We start from the raw sequence: 17,409 nt of genomic DNA on the forward strand, positions 1-17,409 counted from the left end.
TTCAATGTGAGCAATTGCGAGGTCTTGCACTTTGGAAAAAAGAATACAAGCATGGACTACTTTCTAAACGGTGAGAAAATTCATAAAGCCAAAGTACAAAGGGATCTGGAAGTGCTAGTCGAGGATTCTCTAAAGGTAAACATGCAGGTTGAATCCGTGATTAAGAAAGCGAATGCAATGTTGTCATTTATCTCAAAAGGGTTGGAATATAAAAGCAGCGATGTGCTACTTAGCCTTTATAAAGCTCTGGTTAGGCCCCATTTGGAGTACTGTGTCCAGTTTTGGGCCCCACCCCTAAGGAGGGACATACTGGCACTGGAGCGTGTCCAGTAGAGATTCACACGGATGATCCCTGGAATGGCAGGTCTAACATACGAGGAACGGCTGAGGATCCTGGTATTGTATTCATTGGAGTTTAGAAGGTTAAGGGGAGACCTAATAGAAACTTACAAGATAATACATGGCTTGGAGAGGGTGGACGCTAGGAAATTGTTTCCGTTAGGCGAGGAGACTAGCACCCATGGGCACAGCCTTAGAATTAGAGGGGATAAATTCAAAACAGAAATGCGGAGACATTTCTTCATTGCTGCGGAGTGCAGTGGAGGCCGGGACGCTAAATGGCTTCAAGGCCGAGATTGATCAATTCTTGATGTCACAAGGAATTAAGGGCTATAGGGAGAATGCTGGTAAGTGGAGTTGAAATGCCCATCAGCCATGATTAAATGGCGGAGTGGAGTCGATGGGCCGAATGGCCTTACTTCCACTCCTATGTCTTATGGTCTTCTCCCCTACTACTGCAGTTCAGACTAACCCTCGACCACAAGTACATCACGTAATTTGTTCTCCTCACTTTAGAGGAAGCCTCACAATCACTAATACAGGTATAGGGATTTCAAATTGAAATTACAGCAGCAACATATCCAGTGACTCTCAGATGTAACATTAAAGAAAATATGATGTGTTTTACATCAGAGGTCATTGTCAGTAGAAAGTTCACAACAGGGTCTAACCTCTTCATAAAATCCCACAGCCAGTGACAACACTGATAAGAATATTGTGAAACTTGAAAGGGTTCATAAAAGATTTACGAGGATGTTGCCAGGGTTGGAGGATCTGAGCTACAGGGAGAGACTGAATAGGCTGGGGCTGTTTTCCCTGGAGCGTCGGAGGCTGAGAGGAGACCTTATAGAGGTTTGTACAATCATAAGGGGCATGGATAGGATAAATAGGCAAAGTCTTTTCCCTGGGGTCGGGGAGTCCAGAATAGGTTTAGGGTGAGAGGGGAAAGATACAAAAGGGACCTAAAGGGCAACATTTTCACACAGAGGGTGGTACGTGCATGGTTTAGCCACTGTTGGAATATTGCATGCAGTTCTGATCTCCTTCCTATTGGAAGGATGATGTGAAACTTGAAAGGGTTCAGAAAAGATTTACAAGGATGTTGCCAGGGTTGGAGGATTTGAGCTACAGGGAGAGACTGCATAGGTTGGGGCTGTTTTCCCTGGAGCGTCGTAGGCTGAGGGGTGACCTTATAGAGGTTTATTAAATCATGAGGGTCTTGGATAGGGTAAATAGACAAGGTCTTTTCCCTGGGGTGGGGAAGTCCAGAACTAGAGGGCATAGGTTTAGGGTGAGAGGGGAAAAATTTAAAAGGGATCTAAAGGGCAACTTTTTCATACAGAGGATGGTGCATGTATGGAATGAGCTGCCAGAGGATGTGGTGGAGGCTGGTACAATTGCAACATTTAAAAGGCATGTGGATTGATATATGAATGGGAAGGGTTTGGAGGGATATGGGCCAAGAGCTGGCAAATGGGACTAGATTAGGTTAGGATATCTGGTCAGCGTGGACTGAAGGATTTGTTTCCGTGCTGTACATCTCTATGACTCTAAGTGAAATGGGAAAAAAAAAAGACTGTTTTAAAAGCCAAAGATGTGGAATGGACTACTGCACTTTTAAAAGCAAGTTACCTACATTTGTTTAAATTGTTTACATTGCTGTTAGTTGACTGGTCTGTGAAATGGTCACCAGTTACTGATGACAAAGGCTTTCCGTCTGCCAATAGTCATGTGATTGGCTCTTAGGTAGCTGAACAGCTTGTGGATGTGAATGTTTGGTCTGAAGCCACTGGACCTCTGGAAAGAAAGGAACTGTCCTTCACCCTGGCCTGTCCCTTCCCCATTTCTGGACTTATAGAACACCCTCAGTTTTAACCACTCTGATGGGGGGGAAATAAACTGCCACTTTATTTCCCCCCCATCAGGTTGCCTTAATTGGTAAGCTTTAACTAATATGTCAGCAACCTTTATAAATGTGAACCGGTCACCCTGCGCCTCCTGTAAACAAGTGAAAGTCCCTGGAGAAAGAAGATCAAGGAGCAGTACATTTTGCCAAACCAAAATGAGCTCCTCAGTTCAGAGACCATTGAACAGCCTTCCCAGTCTTTCCCTTCATCCACAGCATCTACTTTTCTCTGTCTGTTTGCAAGTATGTGTGTAGGGAAAGTTTATAAAAGAGAGTTAAGTTTTAACTAGTACAATTATATGTCAATGTTCACAATTATTTACTTGGAGCTGGAACCTATTTACTTGGAATAAACAGTATGTCTCGCTATACCTGGTTTGTGCTTTTTGTCAACCTGGATCTAAAAGATAGATAAATTGGAGAGTTTTGCATATACAACCTTACTAAAAAATTCTCCCAATGAATATTGGGAAAGCCAAAGCTCTTCTTTCAAACTTCATTCCTTAATCATCAAATCCATCCACTTCAATTGCAAGCTGATTAGATCAAACCAGATGACAAAGACACTGGATGTCAAACCTGACTCCAAGATATACTTCCCAGCACATATCCACACCACTGCCTCTAACTCTGTAACATTACTGAACTCTATCCTTCAATCAGCTTATCTTCTGTTGAAACTCTCAGCTATTCCTTTCTCACTTCCACAGCTGACCATTCCAATGCCCCTGTCGATCCTTTGTAAAGCTGAGGTAATCCAGACTCCAATGCCAGTGTCTTAACTCACGTCAAGGCATAGCTGTCATCACATTTCAGCAGCTCTGTGCTCACAGACATGCAATGACCCCAAGGTAAGCAAAATCTCAATTTTAAAATTCAATTTGTTTCCAAGTCCCACCCTGGCCTGTCCCTTCCCAATTTCTGCAGTCCCTCTAACTTGTCAATTCTGTGAGATGTGTGTGCTCCTCCATTTCTGGACTTATAGAACACCCTCAGTTTTAACCAGTCTGATGATGATAACTGTGTTTGAAGCTGTCAAAGTTCTAAACATTGGAATTCTCTCCCTATCTTTCCTCTTTTAAGATGCTCCTTAAAACCAACCCTCTAATATCAATTATATGGCTTACTGTCAAGGTTTGAAACAACAATCCATTGAAATAACTTAACCTGCTGTATGAATTGTTACTGTCATTGCTATCAGTGAGCAATATATTTGCCCGCAAGTATGACTGTTGTCAATGAAGTGTCTATCAATTCAGCTACTGACAATAGACGAGTAGGTTATAATTGGTCAGATTGAATCCGGCCTATTTTCCATGTTAAATGTACAGCAAGGTGACTTTCTTTGCCAGATAGATGTCAGTGTTATAAATGCGCTGGAAACAATTTGGATAAAGGCACGGCTAATTTAGATCTCAAGTCTTCAGCACCACAGCCAGTTCTGGTTATTAGGATCCACTGCTTTTGCTGTAACTAGCATTTTCATGTGTGTGAAAGTTTTGTCAAAACGCTTCCACAGACTGCCCAAGGTTTAAGGCAGCAACTCGCCTGCCATTTCCAGAGGACATATGGCTTTGCCCACAATAGGTGAATTATATTCAGAAAGGTTCTGTCTAGGATTTTTGTTAGAGCAGTAAAAGTTTTATTAACCGGCACCAGGTATGTGCCGATTGATCAAATATGGGTCGCTCTGTTATAACGTGTGTTCCATCAATGTGAGTTCACTGTAACGCGATTGATGAATTGGGCACGCTGTTTCTACAGCGCAAACTTTTAAATCATGTGTTGGCCGTAACACGATTACAGCGGCAACAGTTTAAGCGCTGTCTCTAAAGCGCAATTTTTCTATAATGCCGGGTTGCACAAGAACTGACTGTATTTCGGATAATCAAAAGGTGGCATGAGTTAAGACACTGGCATTGGAGTCTGGATTGTCTCAGCTATACAGAGGATCAACAGAGGTATTGGAATGGTCAGCTGTGGAAGTGACAAAGGAATAGCTGAGAGTTTCAACAGAAGATAAGCTGATTGAAGGATAGAGTTCAGTAATGTTACAGAGTTAGAGGCAGTGGTGTGGATATGTGCTGGGAAGTATATCTTGGAGTCAGGTTTGACATCCAGTGTCTTTGTCATCTGGTTTGATAATCAATGTAAAAACACACACTAAGTAAGAGAAACATAATGTGGGGGTATACACATCACTATTATACTTAATTTACAATACAAACCACTTAAATAATAAGGCAACTTGGCCTTACATAAAACTTACCAGCAGAGCACTTACCACCCTCAGTTGACTACTCAGACATCACGGAGATTGCAATAATACAATAAACTTTCGGTCTTTCAGGTATATAATTTTTGCCAGTTCATAATGTTGGCTGCATCTACCACTGCATCTGACTGGGTCCACTCACCTGTTCTCGGATTAGCTCCATGTTGCAGTATTCACAGGTAACGTTGGCCAAAGGACAATTCTGATCATGACCCTAAATCGTAAACAAAATGCACAGTTCAATAAAAGCCAAACAGCAACATTCATGCAGACTAGGAATCAAGATCAGGGTTTATCTGCTGGATAATATTGTCTACATTATAGTCAATTCACTGAAATTGGCTAGAGGTTTGGTCCATAGGAATTCTGCATCATTAGGAATGAATAGTTTAAGAGATCGCATAAGGGCCCTCCTGTGGAGTAGTAGTGTCCTTACCCCTGAACCGAGGGGCCTGGGTAACCAGCAAGTTTTACAACTTGAAAATCAAGTGTTGGATATTGTTAAGTTGTGATACAATGTTGCTTTTGAAGCTGTAAGAACTTAAGACTGAGCAAGTACCAAGAGTGTTTTGAGTGAAGGAAATTTGGCTTGACACCAGTCCTCTGATTGGTTGAGCTGCAGAGTGCTATAAAGTCATAAATGCCAGAGCAGAGGAGGAAAACAACTGGAGCTTGCAGACAGCAAACATCCATCTTGCATGCTGCATGCAGGAAAAAAGGGGAATAAAAAGCACCAAAAAAGCTTAAAAGAAAGAATTCCAAAACAAGAAATGACCCATGACCATCTGATTAACCATTAAGTTGCAGAATGACTGTCACCCTACAAGCAACAAGTTGTCCTTGCAAAATTTAAAAGGACTGTTAGAAAATAACTTTCCAGCCTCTAATCTGGACTTCTGATATTTGGAACTGTTTTTACCCTATATATATTTTTAATCCATTGTATGTGTTCAAGTTTGTCTTTTGTCTGACTTAATTGTGATTGTGTGTGTACGTGCGTGCGCGTGCATGTGTGTGTATTTGGGGGATTTTGAAGGTGTAAAATTGAAGTTGCATAGTAGCAAATTCAAAATCCTTTTGTCATTGCTCAAGTTACTTCTGTTACTGACAAAACCTAGTTTGAATTGCTTTTGCCCTGAATAAGAGTCAGGCAAATTGATCGTTTTAGTTTCTCACTGGGATTTTACACACTTATGCATTTTATGACAACTTGAGGGATGATGGGGCATGGTTATTGGCATACATTTCCCAATAAAGTTGTCACAATGTAAGGGTGTATGAGCTACTGGAAGGTAATATAATGTAAGGAAAATTGGAAGGGTTTTGGTCAATGGAATGTCACGTAGTGGAGATAAATGGGAGTGTTTGGATAATTAAAGTGTTCCTTGTTGCTAATTTCAGGACTGATATGTTTTAGAAGTATAACTTAAAAGTATAACTTTTAAGTCTTTAATTCTCAAACTACATGAGAGATAAATGAAAACATAAGTTTCAGAAACTGATGAAGAAGCCTCGAGCAATTGCAAATCAACAATTAGTTCAGAAATTGGAAGTGGACATTAAACAATGTCATGGAGGCAGGATGGCCATTATTTAAAAATCTTTTGAGTTATCCAGAACAAAGGGGCAGTTTGAGAATTGGAGGCAATTAGTTTAAATCCCCATCTGGGACATCCACAGGATAGATTAGAGAGAGCTGGGCTCTTGTTGCAATGTGGTAATAGCCCAACTTTTGACAGGAGACTTGAGCCTTCAAGTCCCTCCTGCTCTATAGGTGTGTCATAACATGTCTGAAGAGGTTGATTAAAAAGAAAATTACAGAGAGATTTGAGGGTGTTTTGTGGTGCAGTGGCACAGCCCTTTCCTTTGAGCTAGGAGGTTTCAAGTCCCACCTGCTCCAGAGGTATGCAAAAACATCTCTGTACACGTGATTTAGAAAACTTAAAAAATTACTGAGTTTTTTTGCTTTTGGATTTGATTTGTGTGATTTCACTCAAATGAGCAACTCAAGGGTGGGTCAGCAATTCTAAAGCAGCTGAAACCAGAAGTGTTTGAATTTTGACTCACTAACCAACAGCGTGGGGAACATTACGTCGAGATTTTCGTTTTTAAAGAGTAGGTACTCTTAAAAAGACGAAAAGTGTTTTGTGAAATGTTATGGCATAGACTTTCTTTGCCATAGTAATTCTTTCAGTCAATAGCGGCGTTCATGTTTAAGAAATTACTGGAATGTGCAGAGATTGTAATAGTAGTTCTGTCTATTGTATGGTGTAAGACGTTATGTTATGAGGTGTTAAGTAGTTAAGTAGTTGAGAGTGTCCATAAGTTGACCAGCTAATCATTGGATAAATGATTACTACATAAAATCTTCAGTAGTTCAGTGTGTGAGAAGCAGAAACATCATGGGTAGAAGAATAAAACAGTATTCGGCTTTCAACGATGACCAAAAACATTTAACGTAAACCTCTTGGTTTGTAGTCTACTGACTACACACATAGATAATTCTATTTCTGGCACAAAAAGGTAAAAATAAAGAATATAAAGGGAAAGTTTTGGATAGAATGCATTTGGCTTGCGTTTTCTATAACTAAACCAATTAAAGTACAGATTCTGATTTAAGGCTAATTGTGAGATACTGCCCCCTGGTGCAGATACTGCAGAGTTGCGCAAGTACAGTATGTTCAATTCTAACTGATTTTTAATTTTCAAATCTAATTTTTGCTTCCTTTTTGCACCACACTGTACAATGCAATCATTGGAGCCAGGAAATCTGCCAGTCGTCTACCATTATTAACCACCCACTAATTAGTGAGTAAAAAGTCTGTCCTCTTGAAAAACTGTTATTTAACTTTAATTTGAGGGAGCACATTGTTCTGGCTTGGCATCCTTCCTCAAAAAGATTAGCAGCTCATGATTGAGCCCACAGGATGCAGCCATCATCCTTTATCCTGACTCCTGCAGATAGCACAAGTTCAAGTCAATTTAAGGACTAAATTTAGAAATCACCATGATATTGTGGCCGAAAGAACCCTATTTATAGAATCAGACAGCACCAAAACAGACACTTTCGTCCAACTCGTCTTTGCTGACTACGTTTTTCAAGTTGGACTAGTCCTATTCACCTGCATTTGGCCTGTATCCCTCTAAAACTTTCCTATTCATGTACCTGTCCAAGTGTCTTTCAAACGTTGTAACTGTACCAACGTCTATCACTTCCTCTGACAGTTGATTCGACATATGAATCACCCTGTGTGTGAAAAGGTTGTCCTGAGCTCCCTTTAAAACCTTTCTCCACTCACCTGAAAATTATGCCCTCTAGTTTTGGACTCCTCTATCCTACGGAAAAGGCCGTCGTTATTCGCTTTATCTGTACCCCTCATGATTTTACAAAACCTCTATTAGGTTATCCGTCAATCTCCTAGGCTCCAGTGAAAAAGGTCCCAGCCTATCCAGCCTCTCCTTATTACTCAAAACCTCCAGTCCCAGTAACATCCTTGCAAATCTTTTCGTCACCCTCTCCAATTTAGTAATATCCTTCCTATTACGGGGTGACCAGAACTGTACACAGCACTCCAGAAGTGGCCTTAACAACAGCCGAGACAACTGCAACATGACATTCCAACTCCTACACTCAAATGGTCTGAGCAATGAAGGCAAGCATGCTAACTGCCTTCTTTACCATCCTGTCCAACTGTGATGCAACTTTCAAGGAACTATGTACCTGAACCCCTAGGTCACTCTTACTCAATAACACTTCCCAGTGCCCTACCATCAACTGCATAAGGCTTCCCCCTTGTTTAACCTACCAAGATGAAAAACCCACAGTTATCTAAATTAAACTCCATCTGCCACGCCTCTGCTCATCGGCCTAACTGATCAAAGTCCCTTTGTCATCTTAGATAACCTTCTTCACTGTCTACCATACCACCAATTTGGTGTCATCCACAAACTTACTAAGCATGCTTCCTATATTCTCATCCAAATCGTTGAGACAAATTATAAGCAACAGCAGACCCAGCATCAAGGGAAGTCTGGTTATAACTATTTTATCTTCACCTCATCACAGAATTGTTGGAGTGCAGGAGGAGGTCATTAGGTCCATCGTGCCCGCACCAGCTCTTCAAATGAGCAATTCACTTTGTGCTGCTCTCTCGCCTCCTCAGTGATCCTACACGTTCTTCCCATTCCGGACAACAGTGTAATTCCCATCTGAATGCTGCGATTGAAACTGCCTCCACCAAAGGCCTTTGCAGGAAAGGGGCCAGGTAGCTGACTTCACAAGAGCCAATGTTAAGTGAGATACCTGACCCAAGGTGACTTCCATCAAATTTCCTCCTTTGCTTTGTGTCAGGGCTACCAAGAGTACACAGCTCAATTTATGCAAAATAAAAACTTCACCAGCAGCACATCAGCAGACTGACTTTAAGATGCAACCTTACTACTTAAAAACTGGAGTGTGACCTACATGTTACAAACACTGATAACACTACATGGGCTATCCAATACATTTTATCCTCTGCTATTTGTATTACATCAACAAAATAAAGTCACTTTCCTGTTGTTGAGTACGATGACAATGCTGTGTTAGGACAGTCAAGTCAAGAAGTGTAAGGCATTAAGGTTCCATTAAAAAACAGGATTAGGGGATCATCATACACTGTGTAAACTCTGAACTCAGTCATGAGGCTGCAGTAGCACTCTTGCTGCTATGTCAGAAGGTTACGGGTTCATATCTGACTCCAATGACCTGGATATATAATCTAGGCTGACACACTTCAATACAGTACTGATAAACAGAGGAGCTGACTTTCAGATGAAAAGATAAACTTGGCTCCATCTTCCCTTGAGATGATCACAAATGATCCCACAGCATCATTTTGAGAAACATCAGGGGACACCTTGCTGATGCCTTGAGTAATATTTACTCCACAACCAACACTGCTAAATTATTAGTAAAAACAGAAATTGCTGGAGAATCTCAGCAGGTCCCACAGCATCTGTGGAGAGAGAAAAAGAGTCAAGATTCAAATCTGATAGGACCTTTTTTTTTCAAAACCGAAAGTTCACACTAGACTCAAGATGTTAAGTCACTTCTCTTTCCACAGTTGCTGCCAGACCTGCTGAGTTTCTATTGTTATTTCAAGTTTCCAGCATCTGCAGTATTTTTCTTTCATTGCTAAAATACCGCCCCGTCATTATCACTTTGTTGTACGTGGGAACTTGCCGTGTAAAAATTATCAGCCATGTTCCTGACGACACTTCAGGAACTGCTTCATTGAGTGCATGGCCACTGACGTTGTGAAAGGGAACACATAAATACTAGACCTTGTTGGTGCTGATGGAGAGCAGAGCCACCAGTCAGTTCTAACATAGCTGACATCCATCATCTCTCCTGGCCCCTAATTCTTTATCTCTGCAGAATGAGCAGGGAGTGGATACAGCGAGAGTGATGACACTCTCTCAGACACATTTTTTTCAGATTAGATTCCCGACAGTGTGGAAACAGGCCCTTTGACCCAACAAGTCCACACCGACCCTCTGAAGAGTAACCCACCCAGACCTATTCCCCCTACATTTTCCCCTTCACCTAACACTACGGGCAATTTAGCATAGCCAATTCACCTAACCTGTTACACATCTTTGGATTGTGGGAGGAAACCAGAGCACCCGGAGGAAACCCACACAGACACGGGGAGAATGTGTAAACTTCACACAGGCAGTCACCCGAGGCTGGAATCGAGCCTGGGACCCTAGTGCTCTGAGGCAGCAGTGCTAACCACTGAGCCAATGTGCCGTCCTTAAGAGCAGCAAACGGGCAGAATCCTGCGAAAAGACGTCTTTCAGCCTCCATGTTTATGGAATATCGGAAACAGCAACTATCACACCAGAACAATGAAGAAAGGGGAACAAAACAAAAACATTTTTGAATGGGGAAGTGATACTGGACTTATCTGCTAATGGCAGGAAGACCACAGACCAGGTGGGATGCCTGCTTTCCCAGTTGGAGGAGGGTAGAGATGTGGAGTGACAGGGTTTGAAAAAGAAAGGTAGCCTGCCTTTTTGTCCTGAAAGGCCATCAGCATGGCACAGTTCTCACAGGCAACACGTCTCTTAGGACAGTCCGATTCCATGTGCTCCTGCAGCTCCTTTCGCCAGAGCAAAGCATCACATTGATGACAGTCAACAAAGGTGTATTCGCACTGCTCTTGGTGTTCCTGCAACACACACACAACACAAGGAGGCTCACTAGCAAAGAAACCCCCAGATTTCTTACTGCTGTAAGTCATCAAAAATACACAGCTGACACCAAAACCTAGCTTAAATTTTATTTAGCAGGTCAATAATGCTCTCCCCGCCCAGAGATGACCTTGAGTTTTGGTCACATCAGAGCAATCTGACTATAACTGATTGAAATGGTGATTGAAACGCTTTCCCCAGCAGTAAGGAAACTTGTATTGCCCACAATACTGAGCAGTATTTGTTTAAACCAGCTCAGCTCTTGTCAAACTTCACTTGCTCCTACCCTGACTGCAACCTCTCCCCACTTCACGATCAGACTAGATGAGACTAGATTCCCTACAGTGTGGAAACAGGCCTTTCGGCCCAACCATTCCACAACCCCCCCCGAAGAGTATCCCACCCAGACCCATTTCCCTCTGACTAATACACCTAGCATATCTGGGCAACTTAGCATGGGCAATTTAGCATGGCCAATTCACCTAACCTGCACATCTTTGGACTGTGGGAGGAAACCAGAGCACCCGGAGGAAACCCACGCAGACACGGGGAGAATGTGCAAACTCCACACAGACAGTCGCCCGAGGCTGGAATTGGACCTGGGACCCTGGTTCTGTGAGGCAGCAGTGCTAACCACTGAGCCACCGTGCCACCCTAATGGACTGAGTCTTGCCGCTAATTCAGAATCAAGTTGTGTGTGGAAGTGCACTGATAAGGGCTGTGCAGCTAATGACCACAGAAGGTCCAAATCAGAGTGAATCTGAAGAGTCAATTACCACACTAGGCAGGGCTGTGACATACTGAAACTGGCTGGTGCTTTGACATCACACTGAGAAACAACGGACCTTGTGGAGTTTATATTGACCATCTGTAGATGGAGAATAAAATTAAGTTTAAAGGAAAAACCATACAGTTTAAAACAGGGAGCTCCCTCTCTTATTTCAGCAAGTATTGTCCAATATGAATTAGGTATGCAACTTGTTAAAGAAAACAAAATAATCAACATCAATAAATCAGAGTGGTGACAATAGCCCTGATCAATGGGTAATAAAAAATAACTAACCTCCAAATGTCGTAGCTCCATTTTCTGATAGCAGCCCTTGTTGGGACACTTGACTATAAGGGAAAGAATTTCCCGTTTTGCAAAATTATCTGGAAAAAGTTGGGCTTCGGTCAACATCTCATTATCCACAGGGCACTTGTGTCCAGCATCCCTGTAAGATTTCATAAAACATAACAAGTGTAGTTAAAAGCCTCATGCAAGTCTCTTTTTGCACTCCCCACCCCTGCAGCAATGGGTTTTTGATGGTATTGACTGGGAGATAAACAGTGGTCCATAAACTGGGGAGGATTCTCCTGGTCTTCTTTGAATAGTGCTGAGGAATAATTTACATTCACATGAAGGGCCAGCCAAAGTCCATTTTAACATCATGTCTAAAGGACAGCACCAGCGATAGTGCATCCCTCCCTCAGTTCTGCTCCAAAGTCTCAGCCAGGAATACTCAGGAATGTGGCTTCAACCCACATCCTTCTGATTGAGCAGTGAGACCCAGCAGCAAGACTGACACTATACAACGGGGTCCCCAGTTTAAAAACAACTGACTTGTGAGAGTTCATACTGACAAAAGGAGCCCGACATTTTCTGTGTTTACGAATGGCTCCTTTCCACTGTCCTGCATGGTGTTCTGACTTGAGTGCAAATCAACTTGCGATTGGATTCCAGAGCGGAATCTGCTCGCAACACAAGGGCAGCCTGTGTATAAAAACTGTGAAAAACCACTGCATCAGTCCCGGAATACTTTGTTCACATTTCATGTAATATTACTGCTCCCCTGGCTCTAACACAAGCTTAAAATATCAGGAATAGAAATAAAAACCACATTCTTCCTAGATTTTTATTTCTATTCTACTTATACTCCTGGTTAAAGGAAATTGAACCCACCCAGTAGGAGACAGAAGGCTTGACCAACACGCAACAGCTCCCTCTCACACAGTGTTTATTGGTATTACAGGGGCAAAGACAAACTCATTATGCAGCAGGATGCAAACTCTGACAAACAGCCTGAGGCTGTTAGGGGCCATTCTGGACAACGAACATAAAGGTGGCAGCAGGAAACATTCTTTGAGGTAGATGGCTGTTCACCTTTCTGAGCAAAAGCCTACAAATATTCAGAGGGGAGTGTGCCAGCACTGAGTCACCGCATGTATTGAGGAAAGGCAAAAATCTGTTCTACAGGTAACCTCATGCTTCAGGTGAATCGAACACTACATGAACTGTGAAGCGATCTGACATAGCCAGGTAGATTGTACATTGTTTCCATGTGGTACACACAGGGACTTACAGATTATCAAATGGGGAACTGTATGTGTATAAAAACATTGAGAAAGTACCTTTAGTTTTCTGCCCCAGCCACCGATTTCCATTCCCCTCCAAGTTCACTATTGCACATTCATTCTCAGTGACTTTGGTGCCCTATTCAGTCCAGCTTCCCACCTCATGCCCTCCCAGCACCTCTTCATGCTACCTTTGCAACATTAACAGCTTCAGTTTTTGCCTCGGTCCAGTGATATCTGAACCCCTCATTTATACTTTTGGTCAGGGCCAGAGGTAACATTGAGAACCACGCAAAGTCCTAATTTACCCCACAATCTGGGTTTGCTGACCCACTACACTATCCTCCTATCACTTTGAAGATTAAGTTTCTTCATGGAATTTGGCCTTAGAGGAATTCTGCATGCCTCCAATTCCAGCCTCTTTCGGGTGCCGCACCTTGAGTGGCATTTAGGCCCCACAGGCTGGAACTCTCTCCCTAAAACTCTACTGCAATGTCCTTTTCTGCTCTTTTGAATCCATCTCAAACCAGTAATCGTCTCCAATACCTCTCCTTTCAATTGGGGTTTCTAGTTCAGAAACCCAATCAAATCTTGAATTAGGACTGATATTAAAGCAACAGTCAACCTAAAAAATTGACATTTTTTTTTAAAAAGTAAAGCTTTAATTAGTCCGTACGGTTTGCTGACATGATTACACTACAAGACATAGGAGTAGAGGTAGGCCATTTATCCCATCAACAAGATCCTGTCAGATCGGACAATCCCCTCCACAACGTTCCTGCTTTTTCCTCATAACCATTGATTCCCTTACAGATTAAAAATCTGTTTATTTCAGTCTTGACCATAGTTAAGGGCCTAATCTGTTAGGCACTCTGCGATAAAAGAATTCCACAGATTCCCGACCCTCAAAGAAGAAACTCCTCTTGACCTGTCTGAAAATGTGTGAGCCCTTATTCTGAAATTATGCCGTCTGGTCCTGGACTCTCCCATAAGAGGAAACAATGAGCATAGGGCCAATCTACTCAACCTCTCCTCACAAGGCAACGTGGGGATCAACCTAGAGAACTTTCACTAGACGATATCCAATGCCAGTATATCTTTCCTTAGACAAGGAACCAAAACTGCTCATATCATTTTCAGAAGCTGAAGACGGATATGAAATGTTTGGGGAGTTGTATAAATCCAGAGTAAAGTAACTTGTTAAGATTAAACTCAATGCACAGATACAGGACAGCCAGCAAACTCATTTTGTTCATTAGAACTTTGGAACAGTAAATCAAGAAAATGGGATAAAAGTTGCCCAAGGTCTGAAAATAACAAGGAGTCATGGTCATCAGTAAAGTGATGACACGGGCTATTGACTGTGTTACCATACAGCACGTACTTAGCAATAACCTGCTCACTGACACTCAGTTTGGGTTCTGTGGGCCCACTTAGCTCCTGATTTCATACAACCTTAATTCAAAACATGGACAAGAGAGAGTGATTGCCACTGACACAGCGGTCGCATTCGACTGAGTATGACGTAAGAAGCCCAAGCAAGTCAGTGGGACTCAGAGAGAAAACTCTCTACTGGTTTGGGCCACACTAAGCAAAGGATCAATACTGGTTATCATTGCAGGAGCTCCTCAGGGTAGTGTCCTGGTTCCAACTTTCTTCAGCTGCTGCAAAGACCTTCCCTCCATTATAAGATCTGAAGTGGGGATGTTCACCAATATTTGCACTATGTTTAGTATCACTCAAAACTGCTCAGATACTGAAGCAGTTCATATCCAAATTCAATATCCAGGGCTGGGCTAAGAAGTAACAAGCAACATTCATGTTATACACGTGCTACTCAGTGACCATTCTCAAGGAGAAAATGTAACTATCTCACTTTGACATTCAATGGCATTATAATAACTGAATCCCCAGTCAGCAATATCCTGGGGGGGGTTACCATTGACAAGAAACTGAACTGGGCTAGTCCTTTAAGTATAGTGGTTACCAGAGCAGTTCAGATGCTAGGATTTCTGTCGCAGGTAACTCATTTCCTCACTCATCAAAGCCTTTTGACAATCTACAAAGCACAAGCCAGGAATGTGAAGGAATACACCCCACATGCCTGGGCAGGCCCATCCTCAAAAACACTCTGTAAGCTTGGCATCTAAACAAACTGTTTACTCTGAAGGAAACATGGGTCTTGGGCTCTAACTTTATCTTCAACCTATACTTCTCTACACACAAACCGATTCCTGACTCGAAACCAGAACCTTCTTCATTTTGCAAAAAAATTAAAATGAGGTAATACACTACAATAGGTTGTACTTACTGGGGCAAGGAACGGGTGCAATTTTCTCTCACTCACAGCATCATACACAGCTAGGGGTGATTGGTGTGTCTCAGCATTTGCTTCCTAAACTGAAAAATCCATTATTCTGCTCTTAGCACCAAGAAGCTCCAGGTCCAGAACAGATGCAAAGCTGTCAGTTTCTGATATGTAAAGAACCTTTATCGCATCATCAGGACAGCCTTCATGACAATACAATTTTCCCAATATTCCTCAAAGTATTTACTATTGTGGCATTTGATTTTATTCGCTCATTGAGCGCGAGTGTCACTGGCTGGCCAGTATTTATAGCCAGTTCCTAGTTGCGCTTGAAGAAAGTGGTGGTAAGCTGCCTTCTCAAGCTGCTGCAGTCCATGTGCTTTAGGTAGACCCACAATATTGGTAGGCAAGAATTCCAGGATTTTGACCCAGCAACAGTGAGGAATGTCGAGAAATTTTCAAGTCAGAGTGGTGAGTGGCTTGAAGGGGAACTTGCAGATAGTGGTGTTCCCATTATTCTGCAGCCCTTGTCCTTCTAAATGGAACTGGTTGTGGGTTTGGAATGTGCTGTCTAACCAATTTTTGCAAATTTCTGCAGTGCATCCTATAGATCATACACATGGCCACAACTGAGTGTCGGTTGTGGAGGGAGTGAATGTTTGTTGACATGGTGCCCATCAAGTGGGTTGCTTTGTCCCAGATGATGTTGAGCTCCTTTAGTGTTGTTCGAGCTGCACCTATCCAGGCAAATGGGGACTTTTCCATCATACTCCTGACTTGCAGATTGTGGACAGGCTTTAGGGAGTCAGGTGGTGAGCTATTTGCGGCAGTGTTCCAAGTGTCTATATTAAATGGTGAATGCAGGCGAGTTTTTGGTCAATGGTAACCTCAGAATGTTGACAATGGAGATTCAGTGATGGTGTCGCCACTGAATGTCAAAGGGCAATAGTTAGATTGTGGAGTGATCTAAGTGTAGGTATGTTGGGAAAAACAACTAGCTGAACATGCACCTTTCTTGACATTAGAATGAAAATGGAGGCAGTGTCATTTAGGTAAATTCTGTTATTTACTAAGTGCACTAAAATGGAGCGTGCTTTAAACAAGGAAAGACCTGTAAGAAGGTGTGCCATGAGTGTTAACAGCTTTAGAGAATATTGTGCCAATGACAGTCTCACTGCTGCTGGCTGAAATGCAGAGAAAAATGGCCTTTCCTTATTGGAACGTCCTCTGGCAGACTTGGAGAATGACCAATGATCCCAATACCCTTTAACCCTGAGCAATATGTGAAAGCTCAGCAATATCAGTTATGTGGAGGAACACAGACTGCAACAAAATTATAATCTTTGAGAGTACTCGGGCGGCACGGTGGCACAGTGGTTAGCACTGCTGCCTCGCAGCGCCAGAGACCCGGGTTCAATTCCCGCCTCAGGCGACTGACTGTGTGGAGTTTGCACGTTCTCCCCGTGTCTGCGTGGGTTTCCTCCGGGTGCTCCGGTTTCCTCCCACAGTCCAAAGATGTGCAGGCCAGGTGAATTGGCCATGCTAAATTGCCCGTAGTGTTAGGTAAAAGGGGTAAATGTAGGGGTATGGGTGGGTTACGCTTCGGCGGGTCGGTGTGGACTTGTTGGGCCGAAGGGCCTGTTTCCACACTGTAAGTAATCTAATCTAATCTAATCTAATCTAAAACATACACGATAACCCACAAGCAAACATGACTGTACAGTTCTCCATCAAAATTGTCTGCGAGTTTAATTTCTTGTGAACGAGTCCCATTTTGCTGTTATTTGTAATATTTAATTGAAACTTTTGAATAATTCAAGTAGATGATGTTGGACTGTCAGGAGGCAGACTGCGATTGCTGCTTTGTATGAGACTTATCATTGTTTGAAAATGGAAATTTACTTCAACTGAGTGTGCCTGGTTGAAGTATTAAAGAGTATTCCCAAATGTGACCTTCTCCAGAACACTTCACAGACCTTGCTCATTTTCTTAGTGTCATTTAACCATTCA

At 42.5% G+C, this 17,409-nt stretch overlaps 1 protein-coding gene across 3 annotated transcripts in view; it reads right to left on the bottom strand.

Moving 5' to 3' along the window:
* The window catches only part of traf6 (TNF receptor-associated factor 6), a 46,939-nt gene that overhangs the window by 7,447 nt on the left and 22,083 nt on the right, over positions 1–17,409 (bottom strand). For all 3 annotated transcript variants that reach the window (XM_043706225.1, XM_043706227.1, XM_043706226.1), the window contains 3 exons: positions 11,821–11,971; positions 10,577–10,735; positions 4,663–4,734 (listed from right to left, as the gene is read on the bottom strand). In XM_043706225.1, the coding sequence (XP_043562160.1) occupies positions 4,663–4,734; positions 10,577–10,735; positions 11,821–11,971 (382 nt within the window). The remainder of the gene's footprint in view (positions 1–4,662; positions 4,735–10,576; positions 10,736–11,820; positions 11,972–17,409) is intronic.

This window comes from Chiloscyllium plagiosum, chromosome 16 (genome assembly GCF_004010195.1).
Source record: "Chiloscyllium plagiosum isolate BGI_BamShark_2017 chromosome 16, ASM401019v2, whole genome shotgun sequence".
Classification (NCBI taxonomy): domain Eukaryota; kingdom Metazoa; phylum Chordata; class Chondrichthyes; order Orectolobiformes; family Hemiscylliidae; genus Chiloscyllium; species Chiloscyllium plagiosum.